Source organism: Chiloscyllium punctatum, chromosome 44, assembly GCF_047496795.1.
Source record: "Chiloscyllium punctatum isolate Juve2018m chromosome 44, sChiPun1.3, whole genome shotgun sequence".
Classification (NCBI taxonomy): Eukaryota; Metazoa; Chordata; class Chondrichthyes; order Orectolobiformes; family Hemiscylliidae; genus Chiloscyllium; species Chiloscyllium punctatum.
The window spans coordinates 39,112,788-39,134,885 of NC_092782.1; the positions used below are offsets into that span (position 1 = coordinate 39,112,788).

Sequence of the window (22,098 nt, forward strand, 5' to 3'; positions counted from 1 at the left end):
AACATTTAAGGAGGTCAATTAAGATTGTAAAGAAGGCATTTGTATTCTCCTTAACATCATTTAACATATCTTTTGGGATTAAGTGAATGGTGAACAGAAATCATGGGCAACCAGAACTCTGACCAGTGAAAACTGGCAGTGTTGCAGTGAAGTTTGAAGCAAGGTAGCTCTCCAAGGTGAAAGATCAGCCATTTTGCAGTCATCTTTTAAATGAGCAGAGGGGGAGGAGTTCAGAAAGTTATATGCTCAAGGGCATAGATTAGAGAGTAGGGCCTGTGTCTCCGCAAGCTGTTACTACACACACTGGTACTTCAACCCATGGGTAACGGCCAGTGAAAGAGCACAATCAGACCCCGGGACATAAACCCAATAACGTTGGATGCATGAGCTGTAGAGGAGTAGTGAAGAGGGAGAATTTTTCCAGCACCAATGTGACAATTATTACTAGATATTTTTCTGATGGCATAGAGGTTTTTGTGAACCATAGCATCAATTATTTTAATTTACTTTGCATCCTTGAACCCAGCACAAACAACCCTATCTGAGGAGCCCAAGTCGAAAAGTGTGGTGCCAGAAAAGCACAGTTGGTCAAGCAGCATTCAAGGAGCAGGAGAGTTGACGTTTTGGGCATAAGCCCTTCATCCGGAATTGGGGAGATGATAGGGGAAAGGGGGCTGAGACATAAAAAAAAGAGGGTGGGGGTGGGGGTGGAGTGAAGATATCTGGGAAGGCAATAGGTAGATACAGGTGTGGGGTGATAGTGATAGGTTGGAGGGGAGGCGGTAAGTGAGAAGGAAGGTGAACAGGTAGGACAGTTCAAGAGGACAGTAAGGTGGCACTGGAAAAGCACAACAGATCAAGTCTGCCACTGGAAAACTCAGCATGTAATTAGGAACCAGTTTGTGTTATACCTATGAAGATAGGCTACATGAGAGCTTCTCCAAAACTGCCTGTTGAAGCTGTATGACCAAATGCTGCACAAAGTTGCCCTATTGCAATTTCACAGATGATCAACTTCTCAAAATAGGTGGTTACACCCATTCCAATGGCACAGGTATTTGTGCAGGGCAATGCAATCGTCACATGTTTTTAGACAGTTGTTTAGAAGCATCCCTGTCAAGAATAGAGCTGGTCAATTTTCTGTAGAGCTTTAAGAAAATAAAATCTGTATAATGGTTCTCTTGAGAAAGGCGATGTTCTATTTTGACAACATGATTTTTTTGCCAGCAGAAATGTTCACTGTTTGTCTGTGGAGTATCAGTCTGATTGAACAACCTTTTATCATGCAGTAATACCTATATAACCCTGTGTTTCTAATAACCTAAGGTTCTCGGACACTGCTATGCAGAAGTTCTGTTTCTAGCTGGTGAAACTAAAGGCCAGATCAGAGGATTACCCAAATGTCAGCTGTTTCAGCTGATTAAGGATGAAGGTAATATGCATCTATAAATAAATAGATTAGACAGATAGGATGCAAGCTTGAATGAAATGGGCATTGGAGAGAAGGTTGGGAGAATTGTTTAAGATTGACAATAAGAAAATTCCCGGTGTCCAGATCAAAAAGTCCCATTTTCAAATCAAAGGTTGAATGGTGATATGCACGCAGAGAGCAGCCTAGTTCCATACCCTCTGAACTGACAGGGCTTTACTTCCTTATGCAACCTAGCCATACAGCCCTGAGTGATGGGTGTCCAGGCCCCAGCCTGATATCTGCACAGTTGCTCCCCAGACGGGTTGCAGTGGACCCACAGAATGACTTTGGCTCATTTCCCGAACTGTAACTATTCCATCCAGACACCTGACCAGGCCTAAGCCCCTGGGACTGGTATTGGAAACTGATCTTGTCTTACTGTGCCAGGATTCTCAGACTGACTGGTGCCTCTCTGGGTTTCAGGGAGGACTATTCTTAGACTTTGAGACATAGCCATTTGCTTGAAGCATGTGCATTATGTTTGTTGCAGAAGCTGCTGGCCTATGCCAACTTGTGTGAGATTGGTGATAACAATGATATGTCCTCATTGTTGCCTGTTGGTGAGTGTGAGAAGCTGCCTGGCTTTGCATCCATGCTAAATGGCAAGTGTTGTAAACCTTTAAGCTCTGAATGAGGGGGCAAAGCACAAAAAGACAAGGCAAGTCACGGATCTGTGAGCATCTGTGTAGGCACAAAATGAGTGAGCACTAAGAGAGCAAGTAAGCAGCCCTGAGCAGTTTAGTCCATCTGTGCAAAGTGTCCTTGCCATTCACTAGCAAGGAGCTAGTGAATGGCAACTATGTTGGAACTATGTTGGAAAATGCAGCTTCTTGTTCCCAATGTCAAGAAAGGTCTTGCTGACATTTCATAATTCTCTTAGATTTCTTGCCATAACCTAAATGGTCTACCTTTTGTCTCATTGTGTACATTGTCAGACTATAGTGTGTTAGGCACATCATGTGTACACCTCTGATAGAATACCAGATGGTCTTTATTGTAACTGAACGTATTCTTTGTGTGTGGTCTGTGTGGGTTAGTGCAGTATTTTTCTTCCAAATTTCCTTTGGCAACAATAATTAACCACCATTTGAACTCAAGGTGTGGCTGTTTAGAGCATTTTAGCCACAGATGATTATTTGTAGGCAGAAGGGTGGACTACTACTCTGATGCAATCATATTTAAGATCCATACATTAAACTCTTGGAGCAAAGGTTAACTTTCTTCAAAGTAGTCTCTTTGTACCTTTCACAAAGTTTTCATCACAGCGAAAACGTGCAGTACATGATACATGTATATTATTTAATGTACATATCTTGTTGTTACTGTTACATATCCCTAATTTACCATGAGCAATTTCGTGAGAAATTTTCTATTGTAACAGAATAGTATATACTGTAAACATGCATCCAATTGAATAGAAAATCTTGAGTACAAAACATTCTTACATAATGGTTTATTCTTATACTTCAGAGGAGAAATAAAGTGCACTTATCCATTCATTCACTATTTTTATCTTTCTTTAGAAAGAAGGTGCTCAGACAATGAATATAGTAAATCTGCCAACATTTGACACTCTTGTATGAGTTTAGGGGCAACAGCAAGATTGAGTTCTGAATAATTTTGCTCCATTAAAGGAGTAAACAATGATTGCATTTTTAAAAATATGATTGAAAATCCTCTAATAAACAATGTTTTTTCTAGATGTTGATGGGGTTTCATGTGTCGGTTGCCTCCTGCCTTTGAGGGTGAATGACTCAAGAGTACACAGATCTGTAGAGTATGCCATTTCTAAATTCAATGACAACAGTGGGCAGCTTTACAAATTTGCTTTGGCTCGAGTTCTTTCAGCAGAACATGAGGTAAAGCATGTGACTATGTATTTGACCTTGCCTTCATCATTGATTTACTTATAGATCGTTGAACCCAGAACTGACTGTATAAGTTCAAAATAAACAGTGCAATTCCCAACAAGGTCATTACATTGTTATTTTAATAATAAGATATATTCAGATATAGAGACACTTAGCATGGAGTCTACTTTTTTTAAAATACAGATTCACAAGTACTCAGAAAATCTGAATGACAGAGTGTATAGAATTAATAGTTTTCACTTCAAACTTTAAATGAGGTTGTCCATAGTACAAAGTATTTTCTGTCTTTATTATTTTTAAACACTAATGGTTAGCAGTATCCTCAAAAAGTGTAGTCTTTCTAAGTCTATTAGGAATTAGGCAAAAATGTAAATACATTAACTATTGTAATGTATATAGCATTTAATATATAGTTTCTGCTATTAGTAAGCAGCAGATACGTAACTTACATGAACAGTGTTGTATAAGACCTGTAATATGGCTTCAGCCAGTAGATTTCATCAAATATCACAAGAGTATTAGACATAGCAATATACATTGAGAAAACCAGAAAATTGTCAAAGCTGAGAACCTATTACAAGAAAAAAGAAGTAAATAATTTAATATCTAAGTAAATTTATTACAGATTTTAGAAAGCATTAAGTAGGTAATGGTCTGCTGCAGTCATTCTTGCCATTATTCATTCATAAACCATGCCACTGTGGATTGGCATGCTCTTCAAACATGTGAAACATTGCCTGTGCTTTAACTGGTCAGAGCTCCATCTGATCCAGCAGAGATCAATATGTATTACAGTTTATATATATTTCAGTTAAGAATGTGAATTATAGCAATTTGTGCTTTACCTACTGCTACCCAGCTAAGTTTTATTACCTCAATACAGAGAGCAAGAATTTACAGTCGGAATCTTCAAAGTTTCTATGGCTCAGCACTACAGTATGCAGTGGATTTACTCAGAGCCAGAGGGGAAGGGATATCAATGTTATTTATACAATAGAATTCAAAACTGTGTAGATAGCTGATTTCAAATAATATATTAAAATCAATAAACCTCTTCTAATTATTTCCAAGCTTCTCTGACATCATAATGTAACAAGAAATAGTCCAAATAGCAAGAAGCATCCAACATGTCTTATCTTTGGATGCAATAATTAGAAAACAATCACATGATCACATTAAATGACAGTGAATGATATTTCAATAATTAGTTTAAGATTTTTCACTCCTGCTCTCTTGTTTTCACAGACTTCTGTAGGAGAGGAAATCACTTTGAATTTTACACTTATTGAAACCACCTGTTTAAACAATAATGACACAGAACCAGACATATGTGGACCAAAGATCCCAGCAACAGCAGTAAGTAGTTTATTATGTGGATTTTACAATAGTGGGTTGCATTTTTGAGTCAGATATCATGGGATGCTATTTCAAAGTGAATTTGACTTTGGTCAGTGACAGCTTACTTTATCACCAGTTTATCATTAGCATTGTACTTTGATCTGACATATCTATTTTGTTTAGGGCTCTGCTGTCTGTTTAACCAAGCAAAACTTTGATATCTTTGGAGAGCTATTATACCACAGATTAACATGCAATGTGACTCAAGACTGGACATTGTATGCAATTGATGTTCTGGTAAGCACCAACCTATTCGTAACAAAACGCATTGTTTTTACCTTAGAAGACTTTTGTCAAGCAGCTCAGCTGCTAAGAGTGGTCAGAACCATGTGGACCTGGAGAAGCCTAAGTTTCATCCCAGTTTGGATTCAACTAACTGATTTCATAATGATGTTGGTTGGGACTCTAAGTAGGACTTTGCAGTTCTCAGTTTGAATGGTTCATTGCTCGATATTGTGCTCCTGATCATTGCTCAGTAGCCTTTTTCTTCTTTTAGGGATGTGGGCAGCTCTGTCTAAGTTAGCATTTATTGCCCATCCTTGATTAGCCAGAGGGCAATTAAGAGTCAACCACATTGCTGTGGGCCTAGTAGTAAGTACAAATAGGATCAGACCCACATCTCATTTAACAGTAACTTGGCTAGTCCTGAAGCCACCTGTCCACCATATTCAGGAGCAAACAATTTAGAAAAATTAAATTCAGAATCTTGCCAGCTTTAGAATGAGATTCCAATACTTCTACATTCAGATTTCTCTTTATTGTTCTTGCATATCTTGAGAACAATTGGATCCTTTGGGTTCTGTGAAACCTTTTGCTCCATCAAGATTAAGTAGAATAATTTGTTCAAATGCTCAGCAAATACTTCTAATCTTCAGATTTTCCAGGAATGGAGTCAGATCTCAATATTATACAATTTATTTTAAACCACATGTAGGCATCTATTTCCAATGTGGGCTATCAATTGGGTTACTGAGATGTCATCATCAGCTTATTGCAGGGTACTTCATACTAAATAAACAATCACAATTGCTGTCCTCCTAGTTACTGCTTTAGAGTCATAGAGTTATAAAGATGTACAGCATGGAAACAGACCCTTCAGTCAAACTCGTCCATGCCGCCCAGATATCCTAATCTATTCTAGTCCCATTTGCCAGCACTTGGCCCATATTCCTCTAAACCATTCCTATTTCATATGCCTTTTACATGCTGCAATTGTACTAGCCTCCACCACTTCCTCTGTCAGCTCATTCCATACATGCACCACCCTCTGCATGAAAAGTTACTCCTTAGGTCCCTTTTATATATTTCCCCTCTCACTCTAAACCTATGTCCTCTAGTTCTGGAATCTCCCACCCCAGGGAAAAGACTTTGTCTATTTATCCTCTCCATGCCCCTCATGATTTTATAAACCTCTATAAATTCACCCCTTAACCCCCAGCACTCCAGGGAAAACAGCCCAAGCCTATTCAGCCTTTCTCTATAGCTCAAATCCTCCAACCCAGACAACAATCCTTGTAAACCTTTTCTGAACTCTTTCAAGTTTCACAACATCCTTCTGATAGGAAGGAGAACAGAATTGCACGCAATATCCCAAAAGTGGCATAACCAACATCCTGTACAGTCACAACATGATTTCCCAACTTCTATATCAATGCTCTGACCAATAAAAGAAAGCATACTAAATGCCTTCTTCATTATTCTATCTCCCTGTAACTCTACTTTCAAGTAACTATGAATCTGCTCTCCAAGGTATCTTTGTTCAGGCACACTCCCTAGGCCCTTACCATTAAGTATATAATTCCTGCTCTGATGTGCTTTTCCAAAATGCAGCACCTCACATTTATCTAAATTAATCTTAATCTGCCACTCCTCAGGGCATTGGACCACCTGATCAAGACACTGAGGTACTCTGAGGTAACCTTCTTTGCTGTCCACTACACCTCCAATTTTGGTGTCATCTGCAAACTAACTAACTATGACTCCTATATTTACATCCAAATCATTTATATAAATACTTGGAGACTGAAAGGGAAAAATGTAGTCAAACTAAATCAGGGAAAGTATTTTAATTGATTTGCGATTGGTCTTATTGGTAGATTTTCTTCATTGCTCATAGTTGGTTTAATTTGCTGCCATTTTATGAATACCCAAGTTGAATAAAGTGCAACTCCAGAACATAACAGCATTTTCATATATACCCAAAAGCATCAAAAATGAAAGCAAAATGGATTGCCATATAGTTCTTAAAATGTTAAAACCCTGGTCTTGCAAACATTTAACTGACCTCACTAGAAACATCAACCATGTCAAAGTAGACCTGATATCTCTCATCTTAGGTCTACCGAATTTACCATCTTTAGACGGAAATGGGAAGAAACTATTTAATATTCTTGCACACTGTGCATGGAAGAATATTCTGATGAATTGGGTGTCTGAGAACCTGCCGGCCTTGCTGGAATGGTAGAAATTAATTATGGAGCACATTCCCTTGGACTTTTTCACAAACATGGTGCACCCCACAACAGACAATTTTTATAATACATGGCAGCCCTATTTGAGTTATTTGGATATAGATTTATCAGTTATCTTAACTAGGGCGTTTGTTTAACCAGGATGATTAGATTTGTCAAGCCCTGGGCCCTGGAGGGGGTCTCCCGAGTTAATACGGGTATGTATGCAATACTCCCGTTCCTTTGTTTGGAAGCCTTGCGCCGAGCATAGCTGTTCTGTATTTTGTATCTGTTTTTTTGGTTTTTTTTGCTTTTTTTTTGGTGTTGCTTTGCAGTGTTAGGGTTTGCTTTGTATTATTAGAGTAGGTTAGTAGTTAGTAGATAGTAGTTGTATTGTAATTTGTGTTTTTTTTCTTTTTATTATACTGATATTTGTGATTGTTTTTTTCAATAATTTTATATGTTTGTAAAGTTAAAAAAAATTGCTAATAAATATATTTACAAAAAAAAACCAACCATAAGATTATCATCACTCCTGTCTTCATCACTGTCCTCCACCTGTTCAATTATATTTAATACTTTTAAGGGCTGACTTAGGTTTGGAAGAAAATGAGATTATACCTTTAAAAAGTTTGCTTAATTTTCTCCCTGTGGTGATGTTCCAAATTTGTAGTGAAGAGCAATGGAGAAGTTTCAAAGGAGAAACTGTTAGGTTAAAGTTCAAATTTTTCACACTTTTTTTGCAACCTTGTGTAGACTTAAGAACTTTTTCCTCGTCTGCTGCAAGATTCAGAATAAATGAAACTGCATTCGTTTGTTCTACGGCTTCCAATTGTGTTGCTCTGAGATTCTTTTCTTGAGAGCTACATTCACTGCAAAACCTGTGTAACTTGTTTGCTGAATCAAGCTGTTTTATCCTCAACCATTTTTTAAAGATACAGTACATCTTTAAGGCCACCCTGAACCCCAATAAGATATATTGATGCTGAAATTTTCATTGAATGACTGACAACAGTGAATGAAGTGCAGTGCAAATATATACCATTCCATACTTCTGCAACTAATGCCCAATAGATTATTATCTTAATGTCACTGTACTGGTCACATATTGCACTATTGGTGGAGCAAAACTAAGTCAGCCCTTAAAAGTATTTAATATAATTGAACAGGTGGAGGACTGTGACGAAGATAAGAGTGATGATAATCTTGTGATTGACAATTCTAATAAGGTCAGTTAAATGTTTGCAAGACCAGGGTTTTAACATTTCAAGAGCTTTATGGCAATCCATGCAGATACATACGAGTTAGTTCTTATTTGGGTTGCTGGCTGGCACAAGTGCAGAAATTTGGGAGTAACAATTTTCATGCTTTTAAAACGTAAGTGAATCCTCATAATACTGTGGAAATTACCTTCCAAACATAATCACTACTGGCGTTGGATTACGGGTTGCAATACTCAACGTTGTGTGTAATAGCAAAGTAAACAGCTTTTATTTAAGGTTCAAACAGCATGCAGGTAATCCTTTTATCTCTTGTAGCTGCTGTTATCTCTGCAACTGGACTTTACTCATCATTTAATATTCATCTTAAACCTAAGGAATATTTTCTAAAAGTATCCAAAATCATAATGTACCCTGAGAAAGGAATAGCTGAATTTTGATAAAAGATATTCTTTAAGTACAGCTGTCAACATATTAGTAATTAATTAATTTAATAAGAACATGAATAGATTATTCACTCCCTCAGGGGATTGAATTAGATCATGGTTGAAAAAACATCACTTTATTTTCTCATCATTTCTTTATATCCCTTGATGTTCTCAACAAAAATCGATCACCCGAATCCTTAAAGCTTTAATGACCCAGCAATCACAATTTTTCAGGGAGAATGTGCAAATGTCTACTGTTTGTGTGTAAAGTGCTTCCTGATGTCAGTCCTGAATGGCTTTGCTCTAATATTAAGATTGTGTTCTTTTGGTTTTCAAGAAATAATATATCTGTAGCTAGCATGTTAATTTTTTTAACGTTTAGAATATCTCTAATATTTCAGTTATTTATAGAATCAGAAGCAGACCCTTCAGTCTAAGCAATCCATGCTGACTATGTTCCCAAACTAATCTAGTCCCACCTGCCTGTGTTTAGCCCATTTTCCTCCAAACCTTTCCTATTAAGGGATTCTGGGTAATCCAAGAAAGAGGACAGGAAAACTTTCTGGCTGTAACAGCTGCTCCTTTATTGAGGTATTTTAGGTGTTGGAGGTGATTTCCTCAAATTCCAGGAGCAGCAATTACTGTTTTATATGCTGTTGCATTGTTTTTGAACTTTGGAAAAAAAAGTCAAAACAACAGCACTTTTAAGAGGGAGAAGAACAGACAAAGGAAGCACGTGGTGAGGGAATAAAGGGAGAACTAGGCAGGAGAGAGAGAAAAAGAAACTGACACAGCAGTGAACCTGCACAGTTACTACCTTTGCTGTTTGAATTCATGTATCGCTGGACATCGGCGTGCCTCTGGGACAATTAACAAACAGTGAAATTCACAACTAATCTTGGAGGAACTGTTTGGGTGAAGTTCACAGCACAGAAGCAGATAAGTGTATTGTTTTTAAGTGTGAGCAACAGAAAGTCTGCAGTAGTGAGTAAAGTGGGTTCTTTCTTGATTATATGTTTTTGACATATGTCTTTTGATTAAACTTAAAATATAAGCCATAACTATTAATTTAACCTGGGGCAGTGTTTTGTCGAGAAATAGGACAGTGTTAATTTCTGGGTCTGTAGATTGTGAAGGAGCAAAAATGGCTTTTAGTAGAGTGATATGCGCTTCTTGTCAGATGTGGGAGTTTAGGGTGGTTATGGTAGGGGATTTTAACTTTCTGAACATAGACTGGGACTGCTATAATGTTAAGGGTTTAGATGGAGAGGAATTTATTAAGTGTGTACAAAATAATTTCTGATTCAGTATGTGGATGTACCTACTAGAGGAGGTGTAAAACTTGATCTACTCTTGTGAAATAAGGCAGGGCAGGTGACTGAGGTGTCAGTGGGGGAACACTTTGGGACCAGCGACCATAATTCTATTAGATTTAAAATAATGATGGAAAAGGATAGACCAGATCTAAAAGTTGAAGTTCTAAATTGGAGAAAGGCCAATTTTGATGGTATTAGGCAAGAACCTTCAAAAGCTGATTGGGGGCAGTAGTTCGCAGGTAAAGGGACGGTTGGAAAATGGGAAGCTTTCAGACAAGAGACAACAAGAATCCAGAGAAAGTATATTCCAGTTAGGGTGAAAGGAAAGGCTGGTAGGTATAGGGATGACTAAAGAAATTGCGGGTTTGGTTAAGGAAAAGAAGGAAGTATATGTAAGGTATAGTCAGGATAGATTGAGTGAATCCTTAGAAGAGTATAAAGACAGTAGGAGTATACTGAAGAGGGAAATCAGGAGGGCAAAAAGGGGACATGAAATAGATTTGGCAAATAGAGTTAAGGAGAATCCAAAGGGTTTTTACAAATACATTAAGGACAAAAGGATAACTAGGTTGAGACTAGGGCCCCTCAAAGATCAGCAAGGCAGCCTTTGTGTGGAGCCGCAGAAAATGGGGGCGATACTAAACGAGTATTTTGCACCAGTATTTACTGTGGTAAAGGATATGGAAGATATAGACTGAAGGGAAATAGATGGTGACGCATTGCAAAATGCCCATTTTACAGAGGAGGAAGTGCTGGATGTCTTGAAACGCATAAAGGTGGATAAATCCCCAGGACCTGATCAGGTGTACCCTAGAACTCTGTGGGAAGCTAGAGAAGTGATTGCTGGTCCTCCTGCTGAGATACTTGTATCATCGATAGTCACAGATGAGGTGCCGGAAGACTGGAAGTTGGCTAACGTGGTACACTGTTCAAGAAGGATGGTAAGGACAGGCCAGGGAACTATAAACCAGTGAGCCTGACGTCGGTGGTGGGCAAGTTGTTGGAGGGAATCCTGAGGGACAGGATATACATGTATTTGGAAAGGCAAGGACTGATTAGGAATTGTCAACACGGCTTTGTGCGTGGGAAATCATGTCTTGTAAACTGGATTGAGTTTGTTGAAGAAGTAACAAAGAGGATTGATGAGGGCAGAGCAGTAGATGTGATCTATATGGATTTCAGTAAGGCGTTCAACAAGGTTCACCATGGGAGACTGGTTAGCAAGGTTAGATCTCACGGAATAAAGGGAGAACTAGCCATTTGGATACAGAACTGGTGGCGGAGGGTTGTTTTTCAGACTGGAGGCCTGTGACCAGTGGAGTGCCACAAGAATCGGTGCTGGGTCCTCTGCTTTTTGTCATTTACATCAACGATTTGGATGCGAGCATAAGAGGTACAGTTAGTAAGTTTGCAGATGACACCAAAATTGGAGGTGTAGTGGATAGTGAAGAGGGTTACCTCAGATTACAACAGGATCTTGGCCAGATGGGCCAATGGGATGAGAAGCGGCAGATGGAGTTTAATTCAGATAAATGCGAGGTGCTGCATTTTGGGAAAGCAAATCTTAGCAGGAGGTATGCACTTAAGGGTCAGGTCCTAGGGAGTGTTGCTGAACAAAGAGACCTTGGAGTGCAGGTTCATAGCTCCTTGAAAGTGGAGTCGCAGGTAGATAGGATAGTGAGGAAGGCATTTGGTATGCTTTCCTTTATTGGTCAGAGTATTGAGTACAGGTGTTGGGAGGTCATGTTGCAGCTGTCTAGGACATTGGTTAGGTCACTGTTGGAATATTGCTTGCAATTCTGGTCTTCTTCCTATCGGAAAGATGTTGTGAAACTTGAAAGGGTTCAGAAAAGATTTACAAGGATGTTTTCAGGGTTGGAGGATTTGAGCTATGGGGAGAGGCTGAACAGGGTGGGGCTGTTTTCCCTGGAGCGTCGGAGGCTGAGGAGTCACCTTATAGAGGTTTACAAAATTATGAGGGGCATGGATAGGATAAATAGACAAAGTCTTTTCGCTGGGTTGGGGGAGTCTGGAACTAGAGGGCATAGGTTTAGGGTGAAAGGAGAAAGATATAAAAGGGACCTAAGGGGCAACGTTTTCACGCAGAGGGTGGTACGTGTATGGAATGAGCTGCTAGAGGAAGTGGTGGAGGCTGGTACAATTGCAACATTTAAAAGGCATTTGGCTGAGTATATGAATAAGAAGGGTTTGGAGGGATATGGGCTGGGTGCTGGCAGGTGGGACTAGATCGGGTTAGGATATCTGGTCTGCATGGACGGGTTGGACCGAAGGGTCTGTTTGCATGCTGTACATCTCTATGACTCTATGACTCATGAACTTATCCAAATGTCTTTGAAATGTTATAACTGTACCTGCATCCACCAGTTCCTCTAGCAGTTCATTCTAGACACGCTAGCCACCCTCTGTGTAAAAATGTTGCCCCCATATCCTTTTTAAATGTTTCTACTCTCACCTTAAAAATATTCCCCCTACTTTTGAAGTGTGAAGAACTTGAATTTTTCAGGTTGAGTGGAATGAACTATTCAACACATAACCAAAATGGGGTTTGCACCCCCACGCAACTTGCAAGGTAGCACCTTTTTATGTACCAAGACAATTCCAGGTGCTGCAAATGAACATCAAGAGACTGCATAATGTGGGAGTTGTACTTAAATAGCAAAAGTGTAATTTCTGAAATGTTTCATATCTACCTGCTCAATAATTCAAACATCCCATTGTTACTTCTCACATTGTTTTTAAAATTCTCATCCTTGTGTTTAAATCCCTCTCTGGAATCCACCATCCCTATGTCTAGTAACCTTATCCAGCCCTACAGTTTTGGGATATCTCCACTCCTTCAATTCTAGTCTCTTGAAATATCCCAGTTTTAATCACTCTGCCATTAGCAGCCGTGACATCATCCGTAAAGGACCTCAGCTCCTGCATTCCCTCCCTCAAACCAAGCCTTTTTATATTACTTTTCCCCTTTAAGATACTCCTTAAAATATACCTTTTAAACAATTATTTTGGTCATTTGTCCTAACATTACCTTGTATGGCTTCATTTCAATTAGAAGTTGATAAGATTCTGTCATGTGCCGTGTGGGGTTTTGCAACATGAAAGGCACCATATCATAGAGTCATAGGGATATACAGCATGGAAACAGACCCTTCAGTCCAACTCGTTCATGGTGACAAGTTATCCAAAATAAATCTAGTCCTCTTTGCCAGCAATTGGCTCATATCCCTCTAAACCCTTCCTAATCTTATAACCATCCAGGTGCCCTTTATGTGTTGTACTTGTACCATGTCCTCTGGCAGTGCATTCCATAAATCACCACCTTCTGTGTGAAAACTTTGCCCCTTAGGTCTCTTTTAAATCTTTCCCCTCTCACCTTAAACGTATACCCTCTAGTTCTGGACTCCCCTATACTGGGGGAAAGACCTTGTCTACTCACCCTTTCCATGAGCTTATAAACCTTGAAAAGGTCATCCCTCTGCCTCTGATGCTCCAGGGAAAATATTCAGCTTTTCTCTGAAGCTTAAACCGTCCAATCCTGGCAACATCCTTGTAAACCTTCTCTGAACCCTTTCAAGTTTCACAACATCCTTCCTATAGTGCAGAGACCAGAATTGCATGCAGAATTCTAATAGTGGCCTAACCAATGTGCTGACCAGCTGCCACATGACCTTCCAACTCCTATACTCAATGCACTGACCAATAAAGGCAAGTGTACCAAATGCCTTCTTCCCTATCTATCCACCTGTGACTACACTTACAAGGAACTATACACCTGCACTCCAAGGTTCTTTGTTCAACAACACTTCCCAGGACTTTACCTGGAAGTCCTGCCCTGAGTTGTCTTTCCAAAATGTAGCACCTCACATTTATCTAAATTAAACTTCTTGACCCATTGGCCCATCTTATTAAGATCCAATTGTACTCTAAAGTAACCTTCTATGCTGTCCACTACACCTTCAATTTTGGTATTATTTGCAAGCTTACTAACCATACCTCCTACATTCACATCCAAATCATTTATATAAATTACAAAAACAGTGAACCTAGCATTGATCCTTTTGACACACCGCTGGTCACAGCCTCCAGTCTGAAAAGCAACCCTCCAACACCACCCTTTGTCTTCCACCTTCTAGCCTGTTCAGTATCCAAGTGGCTAGTTCTCCCTCTATTCTATGTGATCTCACCCTGTTAACCAATCTACCATGAGGAACCTTGTTGACCACTATTCTGAAGTCTATGTAGGTCATGTCCACCGCTCTGCCCTCATCAATCCTTTTTGATATAAACACAAGTTATAAGTGATATAAGAGTACTTGAACTGTATGCTGTAAAAATGAAAGACCTACAACTTTCTTTAATGTTTATCCTAACTTTTAAGAATGTTTTTACCATGCATTCAGAAGGAACAACAGTTCTGAAACAGTGAACATATTCAGATGAAAGGAAAGAAGCATATAATCTACCCCTTTTAATTTTTGTGTGAAGGGCTCTTTGACAGTGCTTCAAAGCACTACAGGTATTTGCAAATGAATAACTTGTACACTGATGCTCGTCGTAAATACTCAGCTCCTAATTCATTACAACCTTCTTTCAAACATTGACAAAACGGCTGAATGTGACTGTCCTTTGACTGACCAAGTACAGCATCAAGAAACCCTAGCAGAACTGGAATCATTGCGAATTAGCAGGATACTCTTCATTGATTGAAGTCATACCTGACACAAAGAACAATGGTGTCATGTTGAAGGTTAATTATCTCTCTCCAAGCCTATTACTGCAGGGGTTCCTTAGGGTAGTATTCCCAGCTCAACCTTCTACAGCTGCTTTATCAATGGCCTTCCATATATCAAAAGGTTAGAAGTGGGGATGTTCACTGGTGATTACACAATGTTCAGCACCATTTGTGTGTCCACATATGATGGATACCAAGGGGAATGTTATGATTTGGAGATGCCAGTGTTGGACTGGGGTGTACAAAGTTAAAAATCACACAACACCAGGTTATAGTCCAAGAGGTTTATTTGGAAGCACTAGCTTTCGGAGTGCTGCTCCTTCATCAGGTGGTTGTGGAGTACATGATTGTAAGACACAGAATTTATAGCAAAAGTTTACAGTGTGATGTAACTGAAATTATACATTTGAATAATACCTTGATTGTTTGTTAAATCTCGCATCTGTTAGAATGACCATGTTAGTTTCACTTTTTCAAATGTAAATCGCAAAACTTTTTTTAAAAATTACATTCTCAAGTGAACTTTAACAATTGGTGTCAGCCCAGATAATGTATTGGTCCCCTCTGTGCTGCTGTCTGTGCTATAATGTTTAGACTGATTCTAATTTTAAAAATGAATTAACAGAATCTTACATGGAATCATGCGGTTTTTCTGCAAAGTACAATGTAACTCTGCAAGTACAAATTCACCCCACAAACCTATATATGTGTGTGTGTGTGTGTTAGTGCAATGGGGTCACCTGAATCCAAGGTCCCAGTTGAGGCCATCCCTACAGGTACCAAACTTAGCTATCAGCCTCTGCTCAGCCACTTTTTGCTGCTGCCTGTCCCAAAGTCCGCCTTGGAGGATGGTCACCCGAAGGTCCGAGGTCGAATGTCCCGGACCGCCAAAGTGTTCTCCAACTGGGAGGGAACACTCCTGTCTGTTGATTGTTGTGCTGTGCCCATTCATCCTTTGCCGTAGCCTCTGCTCGGTTTCACCAATGTATCATGCCTCAGGGCATCCTTACCTGCAGTGTATGAGATAGACAATGTTGTCTGAGTCTCATGAGTACCTGCCACGTACATGGTGGGAGATGTCTTCACGTGTAATGGCGGTATCCATGTCCACATTCTGACACGCCTTGCAGTGTCCACTGTGACAAGGTTGTATGGAGTTGTCCTAAAAGCCGGGCAGTTTGCTACGAACAATGATCTGTTTGAGATTTGGTGATTGTCTAAAGGCGAGCAGTGGAGGTGTTGGGAAGGTCTTGGCAAGGTGCTCATCCTCATTGATGATGTGTTGCAAGCTGTGAAGAACATGGTGTAGTTTTCTGTTTCCTGGGAAGTACTGGACAACGAATGGTATCCTGTTGGATGCAGTACATGTCAGTCTCCAAAGGAGGTCATTACGATTCCTTGCTGTGACACGTCGGAACTGGCGGTCGATAAGTTGAGCATCGTACCCCATTCTTATGAGGGCATCCCTGAGTACTTCCAGGTGCCCGCCACATTCCTCCTCATCTGAACAGGTTCTGTGTATGCGTAGGGCTTGTCCATAGGGGATGGCTGTTTTGGGTGGAAGCTGGAAAAGTGTAGCATTGTGATTTTATCCGTGGGTTTGTGGTAGAGTGTGGTGCTGAGGTGCCCATCCTTGATGGAGATGCATGTGTCCAAGAATGAGAGAGATAGTAGAGAGTAGTCTTTGATGAGTTTGATGGTGGGATGAAACTTGTTGCAGTCACTGTGTAGTTTTATCAGTGACTCCTCGCCATGGGTCCAGAGGAAGAAAATGTCATCAATGTACCTGGAGTATAGTGTTGGTTGGAGGTCCTGCGTAAAGAAGAAGTCTTGTTCAAACTTGTGCATGAAAATGTTCCTCTTGTGTGGGAGACTAGCTGTAGGGAATGCAATTTAAGAAGAAGACCGTCTTCCTTTTATGATGGAATTGACACAATATTTTTTCTCCATTATTTTGTGGAATTCTGTTTGCCTGGAATCAATGGAGGCTGGTAATTTTAAATGATTCAATGCTGATTTAAATAGATTTTGATCATCCATGATCATATTGAATGATGCAGCAGGCACAAAGAGCTAAATGGCATATTCCATTCCTAGTGCCAATGTTTCTAAAGCTTCCTTCTGGGCCTAAGGTTAACTGCTATCTAATTTTTACTTTAGACCTTAAAAGGTAATATTTACTTTGTTATTGCAGTCTATGGTGAGTAGTGTAATGAGGTCAGGTGAACATCATAGAATATGAATTCTCTAGGGTATTATCTGGTTCATTCAGGGAGCACGGTTGACAGATAAGACCAGGAGTGTCAGACATCTTACTCACTCAGAGCTGGCTCTGAGGGAAGCTGGAAGAGTGTCAAAGACTCTCCATTTGTAAATAAAAGGTGACTTGGTGACGAGATACAGGCCTCTGTAGAGTTATTTCAAGTTGTATCAGCTGTAAAATATCATGAGTTAAGGTGTTTAAGTATATGAGGTAATTGCACTATAATGGAGAAAACTATTTGCTGATCCTTAAATCACATATCTAACATAGATTATACCTCTGTATTTTATGAGCAGTGTTCATCATTAAAATTAGTTTTCGTTGACCTTGAACTGTAAATTTACAAGATTTCGTAATTTTTAAGCTGATCTCACCAACATCAATTAACTTTCGATTGACATCGAGATGTCAGATTTTAGCAATTTTTTTTGGCCTTATCCACTGTGGCAGTATAATGGATTATATATTAGATTGTATACTGTACTTATTGTTATGAGATAATACATCATATGCTTTATTGTGAGCGACGTCTCAGGAAATCCAATTCTTGTTGTATGGATAAACCATCATTGTTAAATGTGTTAGTAATTGCACATTACGTTTCATGGATACTCCTCAGACATAAGCAATTTTTCTTCATACAAAGTTGCAATTTATTAAGCATCAGTATTGAACTCCTAAAAAGTTTTCCACCTTGTTCTCAGAATGTATGTTAAACTTACAGAGCACCTTTGTGTTTTCAGGAAGTGTTCAGAAATGGAACAAATTCTTCAGAATTGCAGCTTCAGAAGCTAAGAACGTTTGAATCAACAGTTGATCCTACAACTGATCACCCAACTGAGGCACATGCTGAGCCCGAAAACTCAAAAGAACCAATGATTGCGGTGAAAGAGACTAAGCCCATTATGCCAACTGAAATCAGTGATTCTAATCAGTTAGATCAGTAAGACAGAAGAAGGTGTGGAGAAGTAACTGACAATAACTTTGATTTATGTTTATTTTCAAACAAATCTTTGATTTTTGGTCAGAGGGCCACAAAAACCAATAAAACACTGAAAGACCTTGATCAGAATGGCACAATGTATGCTTATAGTTTTTTAATCTTATGATATTTTGGCTGTCCATTTTGTTTAGTTTCAAAGAAGGTTTCTCTTTGTGAGGCGTAGCATATTTATTAATGCTTAGTCATTAACTATTTAACATGCCGCTATGGCATTCCTCTTGTCCAATGCTAGCTCAGTTTTCTCACTACCTATAGCAGAAGATACTCACTAAGGCCAGAGTACTCTGGGAGCCTAGTGCTGGTGCCATCCTTAAAGGTATTTTTGTGTACCCATCAGTTCTGAGCCATCTTGCATGGTTTATGATATTTGCCATGAAAATGGCAGACAAGGGGAGATTGGTGCTCCACTTTGTGGACAAGGACTTGGGAGTCCTCATGGACCTGGAGGTCCTCTTGTGGCAGAGGAGGCCAATATACCCTACCATTCTGGTTTGAGCTTTCTACCTGCGTCAGTTTGGTCTCAGCCTATTGGAGGAATGTCTGGCAGTGTAGGAAGAAGGTCCATGACCTCCTATGCTCTACTCAGGAAAGTGCCATAATTTTCTCCATATCTCATTCCATTGTTGCTACTGGATACGCTTTCAACCAAGGCTCATGCTTTACCACTCACTTTTGGCTACAACAGCTTTCCTTTCTCAATCTCGTCCATCAAATCCCCCCACACTATGAATCCTGCATAACATCTGCCCTGTCTATTTACTTACTCAGGACATCTCGTCACTTTTTCCCCAATTATACCAGCCCTATCAGCTTTGCCACCCACTTACATTTCTCACTTATCCCTCATTTTCTCTCAAGAGTCCAGGAGAAAACAGCTCACGAGGGGTGGGAAAGTACTAAGTAAATGAGGTGCCTTGTAGTTGGCTCCTCACTGCCTATGATTCTGACCCTGACCACCTCGAGTGGCTGTATGATAATTGTTATGGACCAGGCCAGACTCCTCAACACATTTCAAGAAGATAGTCCACACCCTAACTTTGCTATTTGGTTTTAAGCAAGTGTACAGTGGATATTGCAAGAAGACTCAGCTGGTCAGACTACTTAGTTTTAAACTAAACAGAATTTATTTACAAGATTGCTGAATGAAACAAAGAAACAGAAAAAGAATACCAACTAACGTATCCTATCCAAAAACCCAACAGACTATCCCAACTTAATGATGCTTCTCCAAAATACTTGCAACAATCCCCATTAAAAACCCCTTGGCACAAAGGGTAAAATGAAACGTAATACTCACAGGAATGAAGTCAGAGAGAGAGGGTGCAGCAGCTTTTCTCCATATACACTCACACTGCTACATTCAAACCAGACCAGAGAATAGCTAAGCTGAGAGACCTGGCCACTCCCCTTTCATTATACAAGGGTTTGTGTCTAAAGAAAACTTGAAAGTCTTCTGCCTGAGGCAGTATCTGTTATTTGTAGACAAATTGGCCCTAAAATCCATCCAACCTCAGACTTTTTGGAACCTATGTCATTTACATATCTCTGAAAAAGAAAACAAGGACAACCTAACTTTGTTAAAGGAACAGCTTTGTCACACAATGCATTGGAAGCTTACCTGTCTATCTTTGCCAAGACCCTCTGACTGACCTCCTGAACTTCACTTGAGGACCACTCCCCTTAGTCTTGGAGATATGGCCATTTGTTTGCAACACATGCAGTATCTTTGCCACATACGTTACTTGCACAAGATGCAGGGGTGAGATTGAGGCAACAATATGTCATATAACAAGATGTCCACTCCCTTGATTGACTTATTGCTGCTGACCAGCATGACTTTGTCAGCTGCCTGCTTTGTGTCTGTCTGAATGGCAAGCCAATGCAACAGTATTGTGAGCCTTTAAACTGTGGCTGAGAGGACAAAGTATAAAAAGGCAAGGCAGGGATGTAATGAGATTCTTACTAACAAGAAGATGGATTACTGGGCTAATGGTAGACTACTTGGTAGTGTGGATGAGCAGAGGGTTCTTGGTGTCCATGTACACAGATCTTTGAAAGTTGCCACCCAGATAAATAGTGCTGTGAAGAAGGCATATGGTGTACTGGGCTTTATTGGTAGAGGAATTGAGTTCCGGAGTCCTGAGGTCATGTTGCAGTTGTATAAGACTCTGGTGCGGCCTCATCTGGAGTATTGTGTGCAGTTTTGGTTGCCTTACTATAGGAAGGATGTGGAGGCATTGGAATGAGTGCAGAGGAGGTTTAGCAGGATGTTGCCTGGCATGGTAGGAAGATCGTATGAGGAAAGGCTGAGGTACTTGGGGCTTTTTTCATTGGAGAAAAGAAGGTTTAGGGGAGATTTGATAGAGGTGTACAAGATGATTAGGGGTTTAGATAGGGTTGACAGTGAGAACCTTTTTCCGCTAATGAAGTCAGCTGTTACTAGGGGACACAGCTTTAAATTAAGGGGTGGTAGGTATAGGACAGATGTTAGGGGTAGATTTTTTACTCAGCTGGTTGTGAGTTCATGGAATGCCCTGCCAGTAGCAGTGGTGGACTCTCCCTCTTTATGGTAATTTAAGCGGGCATTGGACAAGCATATGGAGGTTATTGGGCTAGTGTAGGTTAGGTAGGCTTCGGTTGGTGCAACATCAAGGGCCGAAGGGCCTGTACTGCGCTGTATTTTTCTATGTTCAATGTTCTAGGTGGGCACTAAGTGAAATAGCATCCCTGACATGCAGCCTGGTCCAATCCTTGAGCTGGGTGCCTGTCTTTGGGCTCAAAGTGTCCTTGCAGCAGCATTCCATTGACAGTTAATCTTGAGCTTCAAATTGCAGCATATATGATTACTATAAGTGGATCAGAGATAAGCCATGATTGTGCAGAGAGACTAGTAGGTGTCAGATGCCAGTAGCCATGGGCGTTCAGTGCCCTGAAGCATGCCTCAAAATTTGCTGCTGGTGTCCTGGGTGGTGGTCTAGAAGAGTAAGTGGCTAGCTGGCTCTGACTCTCTGTTGGGAATTCCCAGCATCTAATTTCAATCTTTCCCATGGTATAATAGGAAGCTGCTTATTAATAAGGAAAAAAATACTGTTAATTAAGATGATAACAAGCAACAGTCCCCCTTAACAGGCCTCTTGCAGCTCCCTAACAAGAATCCTGACTCCATATCCAGAACTCTGAAAAATGCAACTACTATCTCCTGAAGGCCTTCAGTCCTGATGAAGGGCTTTTGCCCGAAATGTCGATTTTCCTGCCCCTTGGATGCTGCCTGACTGGCTGTGCTTTTCCAGCACCATGCTAATCTAGATTCTGATTTCCAGCATCTGCAGTCCTCACTTTTGCCTACTATCTCCTCAAGTCAAGATAGGCCTTGCTCAATGTCCCATGTGATTCTCTCATATTTCACGTCATAGCCCACAATATGCAGGGCACTGTAAGATTCCACCCATTTCTGTAACGATCAATTACAAAAATACTCAGGCGAGTACAGAGTTTGCATGTTCTCCCCATGTTGCATGGGCTTCCTCCAGGTGCTCTGGTTTCCTCCCGCAGTCCAACAATGTGCAAATTAGATGGGTTGGCCATGCAAAAGTACCCACAGTATTCAGGAATGTGTAGGTTGGGTGTGTTAACCATGGGAAATGCAGGGTTACAGGGATTGGGTAGGGGTGGATGGGTCTGGGTGGGATGCTTTTTGGCAGGTTGGTGTGGACCCATTGGGGCAAATGGCCTGTTTCTACACTGTAGGGATTATATGGATTTTTAACACTAACCAAAAGTCATTAATTCTAATCTTTTCTCCCACACTGGCTAGGCTGGCAACTCAATTTAGATCAAGGAAGCATCAATTTTCCATCTTGTTCTCTCCCTAAAGCAGTTTTATGAAAGGAATAAATTAGAGGTAGCACATGGTAAGATGACATGG

General features: G+C 40.2%; 1 protein-coding gene across 2 annotated transcripts in view; it reads left to right on the forward strand.

Moving 5' to 3' along the window:
* LOC140466900 (kininogen-2-like) overlaps positions 1-18,236 on the forward strand; it is a 47,943-nt gene extending 29,707 nt beyond the window's left edge. For both annotated transcript variants that reach the window (XM_072562695.1, XM_072562694.1), the window contains exons 6-10: positions 1,327-1,432; positions 3,173-3,330; positions 4,588-4,698; positions 4,864-4,977; positions 17,914-18,236. In XM_072562695.1, the coding sequence (XP_072418796.1) occupies positions 1,327-1,432; positions 3,173-3,330; positions 4,588-4,698; positions 4,864-4,977; positions 17,914-18,117 (693 nt within the window). In that variant the 3' untranslated portion in view covers positions 18,118-18,236. The remainder of the gene's footprint in view (positions 1-1,326; positions 1,433-3,172; positions 3,331-4,587; positions 4,699-4,863; positions 4,978-17,913) is intronic.
* The last annotated feature ends 3,862 nt before the right edge of the window (positions 18,237-22,098 follow it).